At 37.3% G+C, this 12,534-nt stretch overlaps 2 protein-coding genes across 3 annotated transcripts in view; one reads left to right on the forward strand and one right to left on the reverse strand.

Annotated features, from left to right (window-relative positions):
- LOC144562660 (IQ domain-containing protein IQM1-like) overlaps window positions 1–5,209 on the forward strand; it is a 28,771-nt gene extending 23,562 nt beyond the window's left edge. The window contains exons 2-11 of one of the 2 annotated variants that reach the window (XM_078311880.1): window positions 2,281–2,323; window positions 2,603–3,010; window positions 3,141–3,255; window positions 3,353–3,418; window positions 3,525–3,613; window positions 3,729–3,816; window positions 3,925–4,062; window positions 4,165–4,257; window positions 4,345–4,446; window positions 4,557–5,209. In XM_078311880.1, the coding sequence (XP_078168006.1) occupies window positions 2,613–3,010; window positions 3,141–3,255; window positions 3,353–3,418; window positions 3,525–3,613; window positions 3,729–3,816; window positions 3,925–4,062; window positions 4,165–4,257; window positions 4,345–4,446; window positions 4,557–4,949 (1,482 nt within the window). In that variant the 5' untranslated portion in view covers window positions 2,281–2,323; window positions 2,603–2,612 and the 3' untranslated portion in view covers window positions 4,950–5,209. The remainder of the gene's footprint in view (window positions 1–2,280; window positions 2,324–2,602; window positions 3,011–3,140; window positions 3,256–3,352; window positions 3,419–3,524; window positions 3,614–3,728; window positions 3,817–3,924; window positions 4,063–4,164; window positions 4,258–4,344; window positions 4,447–4,556) is intronic. The other variant, XM_078311879.1, reaches the window with a different exon arrangement.
- Window positions 5,210–7,594: 2,385 nt separating this feature from the next.
- Window positions 7,595–12,201, reverse strand: CARB (carbamoyl phosphate synthetase B). Its single transcript, XM_078313206.1, has 3 exons — window positions 10,819–12,201; window positions 9,836–10,531; window positions 7,595–9,392 (listed from the first exon to the last, which is right to left on the reverse strand). Exons 1-3 carry the CDS (start codon window positions 12,103–12,105, stop codon window positions 7,854–7,856), a joined length of 3,522 nt encoding a protein of 1,173 aa, XP_078169332.1. The 5' UTR covers window positions 12,106–12,201; the 3' UTR covers window positions 7,595–7,853.
- Window positions 12,202–12,534: the final 333 nt, after the last annotated feature.

Below are 12,534 nucleotides of genomic sequence, written 5' to 3' on the forward strand. Positions count from 1 at the left end.
TATAATTAGTCTAATTCAGTGACATACAAATCCAGGTCAAAGAAATGTGTTTTACAGATCTGGGGATTGGTGTAATTAAGTCGTAAAGGTAGTCAACCAACAATTTTATTAAATAAAAGAAATTTTTTACTTTTTATAAAAAAAAAATGAAAAATTCTACCAAATAATTATAATTACATTAACATCCTCGATGCTTAAATACCTGTGTATTCACAATTTTGGAACACGAAACAATAAAAATGAAACACCATATGTACATATGTAATACCATGGTCCGTTCGAAAAGAATAGAATAAAGGACTAGAATGAAAAAAATATGTTTTATTTTCGCCGAATAAGAAAAGAAGTTAACAGAATTGAGAAATTGAGAAAACAAAATTGAATTTAAACTTTTACAGTTAAATTCTTATTTTCTTACATTTTGATTTCTCATCTACGAGCTAATTTGTTATTCCATAGAAAAATGGAAGGAATTTTTTTTTTTTTTTTTTCAAGAGATAGATTTAACTCGTTTATCAATGCAATTTCATTCTTCTACTATTTCACTCTTTCACCATTGACCGAACACGACTGAAATATAAATGAATTGAAATGTATTCCAATTTTCACTTTTCCTCACTTTTTTCTCTATTCCAATGATTCGCCGAACAGGTTGCATACGTATAACTTGTATTCAAAGTTTTAGTTAATCTAATTATTACCTTTTGGTTTAAGATTTGTACTGAATTTCTCAAATTAGACAAGAATTTTATCAATGAACACTTGATCTAATCCAGGCGTTTACACTACCTATTAACTATCAGAAACTTCAAAATTATGTATTATTTCATTTAAAATTTATAATATAACATTTATCCTTCTGAATATTAAGAACTCACGAATTTATCCAAATTATTACTTTTTTCTATTAAAACTCGTCTTAAATTTATAATATTTCATTTTATTCTTTATTAAAACAAAAATATATAGTCCATTGAAAATGAATTATTTATTGAATAAGGCTATGGTACTATGCATAGCGCGGATTGGTCCGTACTACAAATTAATATTTTTGTTTTCAAAATACTAATAGTCAATCCGAAACGTTCAATATGATCTCCATATGAATATATACTTATAAACTAAATTTTACATTTTTCTTAAATTTATTTATTATTATAGAAAATCATTATTTTTGAACGTTCTAGAATTTCCACATCAATTGATTTTCTATCAATCTAAAATAATAGTATAAAAATTCAAAAAAATTGTAAATTCTAGTTTACAGATACATATTCATATGCAGATGGTGGAGTTTGGCTAGTATAACATCAGTGTCGTTTCAACCTATATAACACCAACTCTAAAACCTATCAAATCGATTTCGAACGACTAATCCAAACCGATCTACTTCATTAGTTGTGCATTTACATGCAAAATTTATAACTTTTTGAATTTATGTAGTATTAAGTCAAGCGGTCAAATGTGAGAGTTTTTAAGTTAATTTTAATACATTAATTTTTCAATATTTTTACCGCTTGATTTGAGACTAAAATAACTTGAAAATATAAAAAAATTTGTATGTAAACGCATCACTCATAATGTAAATCGGTTTGAACGGTTTAAATTAGTCATTCGAAGTCGATTTGATAGATTTTAAAATTTATGTTATATAGACTGAAATGACACTAAATAACACTAATATTATACTAGCCAAATTCTGTTAAATAGTTTGCATCTACTGTTTGAGACTTTCAAAATGGAAAATTTGAATCCGTAACATGGACCACACGGGACCATATTTATTTATCTACTTTGAATCGGTAGATCCGTAACATGGGCCACACGGGACCATATTTACTTATCTACTTTGAACCGGTAAATCCTTACTTTTCAGTGTCTATTAATCTGTGACAAGTGTCTGTTAATCTGTGACAAGTCTCATTTCTCTCTCAGACACAAAAAAATCTTTGAACGGTTCCCTGGTTAAATTGCTGTGTGATAGAGACGAGTCAGACGACTCTAAACAAGTCCCTTGTCACACTTGCTTTGTTGCGCTTCCTCAAATTCTACGAGCCTTCTTAGAGCAATGCAGTGTCAAACGCGCTATCTGGTGTTAGCACTGTTGCTTCTTTGGAGTGGGACCCATTTGGAGCTTGGGTTGCTTATATAAGCGGTACCGGATGAATTGTTTTATCATGTGGTTACCTCTCAAGTCTCAAGTCAATAATCAATAATCTCTGCAAATTTTTGGTTTTTGAGCCAATTTTTTAAGCCCTATTTCTCTTTCTACTTGTCTAGCTTTGCAAGGTTGCTGCTTTCTCTCTTGGAAATCGAAAGAGAGGTATGCTGCGTTCTCTCTTGTAATCCTTGGCAATTTCTCTCTTGGCTTATTTTTAAAGATATTTTTTTTTTGTTTTTCTGGGTTTTGTATAGTTGCAATTGGTGCCTCCTCTGATACAAAGTTAGAATCTTTGAGTAAATTCACATGGTTTTTACTTGAAAACAACTGAAAACTTTACTGAATTGTAGTCAATTTGACAAACAGTTGAAATTATGCCCAAATTTAATTTGATTTCTAGTATCTAACCCATGATTTCTTTTCCCTCTTTTCTTTTTACAGAAAGAATAAAATGACCCTGCTATCTCTTACTATAGAGACAAAAGAAAAAAACGACATATTACACACACTTAGTCCCAAAACAAGCTATTCAACCATGGCTACCTCTCCTGCATCTGAGAAGCCAAATGGTACTGCAACACTAGAGAGATCTCTTAGCTTTAACAATTGGCAGTCTGACGCTTTCACAGATACCGGGTCTGACAAGCCAACAGGTCTAAACAAACCCGATTCGATGATTTCATTAAGAATTGACCAGGGTACCAGCTTGAAACCAGAGAAGTACGAGTTCACTTCACCAAGGCCTTTGTGTGAGCTTAATAGTGCTGCAACAACGCTTCAGAAGGTGTATAAGAGTTACCGTACCAGACGAAACCTAGCTGATTGTGCAGTTGTAGTTGAAGAACTATGGTATGTATTTCAGTCTTAAACTAAACATTAAAGTTTGTAGGAGATAATATGCATATAAAAGGGGTCAAGAATGTAATTTTCCTTTCTAATATTCCTTGTAATTAATAATTTGTGGATGAACAATTTTCAGGTGGAAAGCACTTGATTTTGCATCTCTGAAGCATAGTTCAGTTTCATTTTTCAAAGGGGAGAAGCAAGAGACAGCAGTGTCTAGATGGGCCCGTGCTCGCACAAGGGCAGCAAGGGTAATTAATTACAAAACAATGATGGAAACTGCGACTATTTGCCTCTTTATATTATTGTATACTTGTACTTAATATTTTCTCTGATATGTTTTATTAGGTTGGAAAAGGTTTGTCAAAGGATGAGAAGGCACAAAAGCTAGCTCTCCAGCACTGGCTCGAAGCGGTTAGCAAATTTACCCTTGAATTTATATAATGTTATTAATTGTTCTCTACGTTAGTGTGTTGACTTTGTTAGACAGATTTTCTAATTGTAAACAATTCTCACACAGATTGATCCACGCCACCGATATGGCCACAATTTGCATTTGTACTATGACTTGTGGTTCAGCAGCGAAAGCACAGAGCCATTTTTCTACTGGTAAATATTAACATCTTAATCTCCACCTTTCTATGGAAGAAAAAAAATATACTGTTTAATTAATTAAAGATTTAGTGATTAACTCTAAGCCTCTTTTATTTTTTGTCACAAACAGGTTGGATGTTGGAGCTGGAAGGGAGATAAATCTAGATAAATGCCCACGAAGCAAACTTACTTCGCAAATTATCCAATATCTCGGACCAGTAAGCACAAATTATATCAACTTTACTACAGTCATAGAGTTAATCTTCCACAAAGATTGATTAAACTAATGGATTTCATTATTTTTTTTTTTAATTTAATTGTCACAGACAGAGAGAGATGCATATGAAGTAATTGTAGAAGGTGGGAAACTAATGTACAAAAAAAGCGAAGATCTTGTAAACACAACTGAAGGGTCTAAATGGATATTTGTTCTTAGTACTACAAGGTCATTATACATGGGACAGGTACTAAATTCTTTCTTCTTATAACTAATATATATATTTTTTATTTTCATAATTTGACTTTATGTGTTAACCTTTTATTTTTCTTTATGATTTTTTGAGCAGAAAAAGAAGGGTTCGTTCCAGCATTCAAGTTTTTTGGCTGGTGCTGCTACCACAGCTGCTGGTAGATTGGTTGCAAAAGAAGGGATTCTTCAGGTAATTTAGTTTTGCCTGTAAATGTTAGAAAAAATTTCATGTTATTTATTTTAAAAAAATTTATTAATTATTCTATTTATTATGTAGGCAATATGGCCATACAGTGGTCACTATCTACCAACCGAAGAGAACTTCGAGGAGTTTATTAGCTTCCTACAAGACAACAATGTTGACCTTAAAAATGTCAAGGTGTGTATCTTTTTTTAAATTCACACTCACTTGTGTTTTTAGAAATTTGACCGTGGACCTTTTTTGCAATTCAACACCTAACAGTTTCCCAATTTTCAATTATTTTTCAGAGATGTTCGGTTGACGATGATGAGCCGTCGTTCATACTATCTGACAACAAGCCAGTACAAGAACCTGTACCAGTCACTAAACCCAAACCTGATGTATCAGTACCAGAAGTGGTACCACAAGTGGTGATCTCGCCATTGTCTCGCAAATGGTCGACCGGCAATGGAGCCCGTATTGGGTGTGTGCGTGACTACCCGCTTGACCTTCAAACCAAGGCACTGGAACAAGTCAATCTCTCTCCTAGAGTTGTTCCTTCTCCTACTTCCTGTAACAGGATTCCTATTCCATCTCCCCGGCCAAGCCCGAAAGTTAGGCTTTCGCCGAGACTACAATACATGGGTATCCCTACACCAAAAGTTTCTCTTACACTTCCTACTAGCATCAGAGCCAAGTGATTATATTTTCGAGGGTTTTCTCGGGATGGGCCAAGAAATTTTGGCACCACTAACAAATTGTTTTTTTCTTTTAACGTTCCCATGCTTTTTCGTGTGGATTTGTAGAGTGATTCTTTGTTCTTTCTGTTGTTTAAATGGAATAAGATTTAGAAGGTTTTGTAAAGTAATAACCACACTGCTTGTATACACACCACCAAATTTCCTCATCTGGATTAGTTTGGTGTATAGGATTCTTTTATTGTTCAATAAAACCAATTTTTTTCATTTTTAAGTCTTTTGTATATCTTATTTAAGTATTTTTACAGTGAGTTTAAAATAGTACGCACTCCCTTTTCACTGGATTTTCAGACAAAATCTAGTATTTAATCAAACTAAGTTAAATATAACATAAATGAGCAGTTTCTGGAACTGCAATTCATACTTTAAGCTGGAGTACAGACCGCATATAAGAAACAAAGCAATGACAAAGGAGTCACTTTTATGCTACCGTACTTCCAATCATCTATTTTATTTTACTTTTTGAGATAGAAAGATGGAGGTATAGAGTATTTTGCAGTAAGTTCAAAATAGTACGCATTCCCTTTTCACTGGGATTTTCAGACAAATCGGAGTATTTATTTATTCAAATAAGGGTATAAAAACACAAGTGATCAGTTTGTGGAACTACAATTCATACTTAAAAGCTGGAATCCAGACCCCGTTTAAGAAATAAAGCAATGACAAAGAAGTCACTTTTATTGCTACCATACATTGTATACAGAAATATAAACACTTTTATTTTGTGAGATAGAAAGATGGAGGTATGAAGAATCTCCATTTTCACACAAAGAATGTTGCTCTTTATTACTGGACCAAAACCTGGTTCTTAAAAATCTAAATAATTATTTTACTCCCAAGTAGTCTATTTTGATCCCTCTATCCTTTGGATTAAGCGTTGATTTCTAAGAGCATCTACATTCCTAAAATTCAAAAAAATTTCTAAATAATTGTTAACTACTTTTTAGAAATTATGGTCTTTAAAGTTTCTAACTTTCACATCCCTGAAACTCATTTTAGAGTTTTTATTAAGCCACATCAGCAACAAATTAAAAAGAAGAAACAATTTGAGCCAATAATTTAGCCAACATAGAGTTTATAAACAGTTTCTTAATAAGAAACTTTCCTGCATAGTTTCTAAATAAGAAACTCTCCCACATTTCTGAAACTGAATTAGAAACTCTAATAGTTTCAAAAATGTAGATAATCTAAGATGTTGGCTGCTGCGCCTCGTAACCGTTTTTGAGCAACCTAATGTGTGAATAGCCAGGTTTGCCACGCAGCCGTTTGATTCCTAATTGCAGTCAATACTTTGACCAAATCTCTTCCAAAAGAACGGAGAAAAAGAAGGAACTTTGGTTGAAAATCAAAAGATTTACAGCCATCCTCTTGACTGAGGAGATGAAATCCCGACCTTGCACAAATTTAATAGAAGATAAATAAGTCAGCTTTCCGTCATATTTGCTAATATCTAAGCCGGCAGCAATTTGGCTTAATAATTTTTCTATGTTATAGATTAATACTACAAAGATTTTACTTGGCGAATGCCTCTAGCATCTCTTGTATTTGAACTTCCATTAATGAACGATCCCCGGATTTACACTTGAATAAAGAAAAAAGATTACCGCGTTATGACTTGTGAGTACTTGATTGTGACCGTACTAATTTGATTTTTATGGTTGACCTTATATGGTTGCTTGTTTAGATTGCCAATTACAGGTGTACAACAAGCCTTTGACCCAATTTGCTTAATAAAGTTAACTTAAAATTTTGAAAAACTAGTATCTAGCACAGCTGATTAAAACAATGACTTTCCTGACATCAGTCGGTTTAAATCCCAGTATTCATCGAGTTTATGAAACACCCCTAGAGTTCCCCTTCACAAAAAAGTTAACGTGAAATCCACAAAAGAAAGGCAAATTTTTATTAATAAGAAATATATTAAATAAATATCGAGATTAGAGAACGCTTTTGGTTTTTATCGATAAATAGGGAAAACGTGATGGAAAATCACAGCCTTTGACCGTTATAGATTATCACGGCCAGAGTTAGCACTTAATTAACAAGATTAACCATTCTCATTGAACTATAAAAAAAAACCAAAAAAAAAATTCTGTCTGCGATAGATTGGAACAGCAGAGTAAAAAAAAAAAAAAATCATACCCGTGATAGATTGGAACGGCCAGGCGCAAAAAAAAAAAAAGTTCTGTCCGTGATGAACAGTAACGGCCATGCGCGAAAATAAATAAAAAATTCCTTTTTGTTTTGTCACCTCTGGCCGTGATGGGCTATCACGGCCAGCCCTTTTTTTTTTTTCTTCTGCTTCTGACCGTGATAGATAGTAACGGCCAGGGTTTTTTTTTGGTTTTTTTCTTGTGCAATTCAATTAGAATGGATGGTGATTAATTAAGCATTAATGCTGGCCATAATAATTCATAACATCCGGAGATCGTGATTTTTCATCACGTTTTCCCTATATCTCGAAAAAACCCAAAAGCGTTCTCCAATTTCAATATTTATTTAATATATTTCCTATTAATAAAAATTTCGGACAAAAGAAAAGTACCCCAAAAGTAAGGAGATTTCAATAAACACTTCCAGCAACACAGTTAAATAGCAAATAAATGATATTATGAATCTATGACATGCTCTTTACTGAAACATATAAGAATGATCCACATAGTTTTCGTACCTTCCACACCATTCCCAAAACACAACCATTATTCATACTGCAATTATTGCTTGGAGCATGACAATACTAGATAATAAGTAAAAATGAAAATTAAAGCAGAAAAACATCACCTCCCTTTTGGCTTAGCAAAACAGAAAATTCAAAAAAAAAAGAGGAAATCATGGCAAAAAATCTACCTAAATGGTAGAAGACACAGTTTGCAAATCCTGCACCACTTCTGACGAACTAAAATAATCCTGAAGTGCCACCATCTCAAAGGCATTCAGTTTCAGACTCTGTATCGCCTCCACTGTGGCAAGGGCACCTGCTACAGTTGTAATTATTGGTATTTTATAAGCTAGTGCCATTCGTCTGAGCTGGCGCCCATCTATCGAATCAAGTGCATCACCAGAACTAGTTATAACCATAACCTGTATATCTCCATTTGCCAACATATCACCAGCATGAGGCCTACCTTCATGCATTTTCAGTACAGGTTCCACTGGTATTCCAGCCAACTGGAGAATCTTAGCAGTACCAGAAGTGGCAATAATTTTGAACCCAAGATCATTAAATACACGAGCAATTGATGCCAGATGTGGCTTGGTCAAGTCGTTCAGACTGAGAAAAACTGTACCAGATGTAGGTAATTTTTGGCCTGCAGCAATCTGTGCTTTGGCAAAGGCAACTGGGAAGCTTGAATCAATTCCCATGACCTCTCCTGTGCTACGCATCTCCGGCCCAAGCAACACGTCGCACCCTTGAAACTTCTCAAATGGGAGCACTGCTTCCTTCACGGACACATGCTTCGGCACCACCTCCTTTGTAAACCCTAGTTCTTGCAAAGTCATTCCTGACATGACAAGAGATGCATACTTGGCCAAGGGATGACCAATGGCCTTCGACACAAATGGTACCGTACGGGAGGCCCGCGGGTTCGCTTCTAGAAGATACACATCCCCTGATGCTGTGATGGCGTATTGGCAATTCATTAGACCACATACATTCAAACGCTTGGCTAATTTAGTGGTCCATGTACGAATTATATCGAGGCACCGAGCTGAGGTGGTCTTTGTCGGTAGGGAACAAGCTGAGTCACCTGAGTGGACCCCGGCTTGTTCTATATGCTCCATAATACCACCAATCACCACGTTGCCTTTTGAATCGGCCAAGGCATCAATATCTATCTCAATTGCATCCGAGAGGTACCTGTCTATCAACACTGGTCGATCAGGGTCCACCTCAACTGCGTTCTCCAAATAGGTCACCAATTTATCGTCATTGTACACAATTTCCATAGCACGTCCACCTAGCACATAAGACGGACGCACAACAACCGGATACCCGATTTCTGATGCGATGGACAGAGCATCAGATTCGCTCCTGGCTATGCCACCTTTTGGCTGCTCGATTTCCAACTCCTTCAAAATCTTGTTGAAGCGGTCACGATCTTCTGCAGCATCGATAGAGTCAGGGGATGTGCCCCAGATTTTGACTAGGCCTGAGCCCGAGGCAGAGGCAAGGGACCGAGAGGACAGGTATTGCTGGATGGGGAGGGCAAGCTTAAGGGGAGTCTGACCACCAAATTGTACGATGATGCCATCTGGACGCTCCAGATCGATCACATTTAACACATCTTCGACGGTCAGGGGTTCGAAGTAGAGCCGATCGCTGGTGTCATAGTCAGTCGAGACTGTTTCTGGATTGGAGTTCATCATTATTGTTTCAAATTCAGCCTGAAAAGGGGAATGATGTTCGATTAATTTAATCAATTGTGCAATGTTTGCCAAACCATGTATCTGTACCCGAAAGTCATCTCAGATAATGAAATAAACGGTATTACAGCTTTCTTTCACTTGGGCTTTCTAACAGTAGGACAGCAATAGTAAGACCTTTCTGATTCTCTTACACAAGAAAAACAAGTGGTGGACTTTAGTCATTAGCAGTGTGATCATGGTAACTGCATTACTAGTACATAGCGGTCATTAAACTGATTTTCACTCCCCCGATATTGAACTTTTTGATTGGTAGTATGCTCAAAATGCTAAACCAACCAGTTTTTTTACTAAGAACCTCACCTATTTAGAACTAAGATCTGGCCAGTAACCTCACTACCAATAAAAAATTATAAGAATGTTTTTACACGCACGCACAGAGATAGAGAGAGATAGAGTGCTACCTGGCGGAGGGCGAAAGAAGCATGGCAACAGCAATAGTCAAACTCGATCCCTTGACCGATGCGGTTGGGTCCACCACCCAGGATCAACACCTTCTTCTTACCAGTTGGGGCTGACTCACACTCATGCTCATATGAAGAATACATGTAAGGTGTATGTGCCTCAAACTCTGCAGCACATGTATCAACACGTTTGAATGATGGAACCACCCCAAGCTCAACTCGCCTCGATCTCACCTCACTTTCACTTGATCCAGTCGCATAAGCAATCTGTTTGTCGCTAAACCCTCTTCTTTTTACCTCATACAAGTCGTCCTTAGTAAGCATGTCTAAGGTTTTCAACAAGAGGAACTGTTCTACATCCACCAGCTCTTTCAACTGGGTTAAAAACCATTTGTCGATAAGGCTAAGTTCATGGATTTCATTAACAGACATTCCTTTCTTCAAAGATGCATAGATGGCATGGATTCGTTCGGGGTTTGGTACACGTAGGCTGTACTTTATCTGCTCCCAGTCCCAGCTGAGCTCTTTAACGGATGCGCAGCCCCAACCAGAATACCCAGTTTCAAGAGACCGCACCGCTTTCTGGAATGACTCTTGAAAGGTGCGGCCCAAAGCCATTGACTCACCAACAGATTTCATTTGGGTGGTCAGGATAGGCTGTGAGCCAGGGAATTTCTCAAAGGCAAATCTTGGTATCTGCGTAAAAAAATACAAATTGAAGTAAAATTACATCAGTATTTTCATAATTTCAAATAATTCCATTTTTGCAAGTTCAATAAAACCCACATATCACAGAGAGCAGTGAACCAATGGCAGAAAAACCATTTTGGGGAAAAACAAGCAGGGACAGTTTTGTACTGAAATCATTTTGGGTTTACAAAATTACAGGAATAGAATTGGATGCATAGTAAAATCCTCCTAGTTTCCTAATTTAAAGGAGGGAATAGTAAAATACTTGATTTGAAAAGACTGAAAGATCCTACCTTTGTAACAACATAATCAATTGACGGCTCGAAACTAGCAGGTGTCTTTTTGGTAATATCATTAGGTATCTGATCAAGTGTGTACCCAACTGACAACTTTGCAGCCATTTTGGCAATTGGAAATCCAGTCGCCTTACTAGCCAAAGCCGATGACCTAGAAACCCTGGGGTTCATCTCTATCACCATAACCTCCCCATCTAACGGATTAACAGCAAATTGCACATTTGACCCGCCACACTCAACCCCAATTTCCCTAATAATCGCAACAGAATAATCCCTTAGTCTCTGATACTCCTTGTCCGTTAGGGTTTGTGCTGGCGCAACTGTTATGGAGTCACCAGTATGCACTCCCATTGGATCAATATTCTCAATTGAACATATAATAACCACATTATCAGCCAAATCTCTCATGACCTCCAATTCATACTCTTTCCATCCGAGAAGTGACTTTTCAACAAGCACCTGGGAGGTTAAACTAGCAGCTATACCAGCTCGACAAATTGACTCAAACTCATCTCTGTTGTATGCAATTCCACCACCGGTACCACCGAGTGTGAAAGCAGGTCGGATTATGAGAGGGAACTCACCAATAGACTCAGCAATTGAGAAACATTCTTCCATTGTGGTGCCTATACCAGAAGGTGGAGTCTTCAATCCAATTCGATCCATTGCTTTTTTGAAAAGATCTCTATCCTCAGCTGCCTCTATAGCAGGTAGAGAAGCACCAATTAGCCGCACATTGTACTTGTCAAGTACACCTGATTTGGCTAAGGCAACGGCTAGATTGAGGGCTGTTTGGCCTCCCATGGTTGGGAGCAGTGCATCCGGCCGCTCCTTAGAGATAATCTGTTCCACGGATTCGGGCGTCATGGGACCCACATAGGTCCGATCGGCTGTCCCCGGATCCGTCATGATAGTGGCAGGGTTTGAATTTACAAGAATGACCTTGTAACCCTCGTCTCGCAGGGCTATGCAAGCCTGAGTGCCGGAGTAGTCGAACTCGCATGCTTGGCCGATGACGATGGGTCCCGCACCGAGGAGTAAGATTGTTTTAATGTCAGTACGCTTGCCACGTGCCGGAGAGTTGAAAGTGGAGGGAGCGTTGTTGGAAGAGTGAGAGGCGGAGACGGCACGGGAGATGAGGTGGCGGCGGAGTCGGAGGTGGGTGCGGTGGCGGGAGGGGAGAGAGAGGAGGCGGGAAGAGAGGGAGAGGCTTGTGAGAGAGCGGTTGAGACCGGGGTTGGACATGGGGAGAGGAGTAGAGAGAGAGCGAATTTGAGAGGCCATGATTGGCTAGGTAAAACGAGAGTGGTGCGGGTACTACGACACTGCGCGGCACTGGGTGGGTTTTAACTTTTAGGGTTTTACGGGAGGAGAGAAGCGGAGTTGTCAAAAAAACAAAAAATTGAGATAGAGAAGCGATACTTTACTTCTGAGTGGATAGTTGACTAGACGAGATAGAATCTCGCCTGGATTTCCTAGACCAGGTCTATATATTGTACAAGTACAACAATATCAATGAGCAATGATAGTCTGATGTGCTCACTAAAAAAATTTGGTGAGCACAACTTTAAAAATATATCGAATTAATTTTAAATGAAAATTTTAAATTATTGAAATTCATGTAATTAATGAGTGATGCATGTAAATGTAAAATTTTAAAAGTTTCGAATTCATTTGCTACAAGGTCAAACGGTCAAAGAAAAGCTGAAAAAT

The sequence above is a fragment of the Carex rostrata genome, chromosome 12 (assembly GCF_964058835.1).
Source record: "Carex rostrata chromosome 12, lpCarRost1.2, whole genome shotgun sequence".
Classification (NCBI taxonomy): domain Eukaryota; kingdom Viridiplantae; phylum Streptophyta; class Magnoliopsida; order Poales; family Cyperaceae; genus Carex; species Carex rostrata.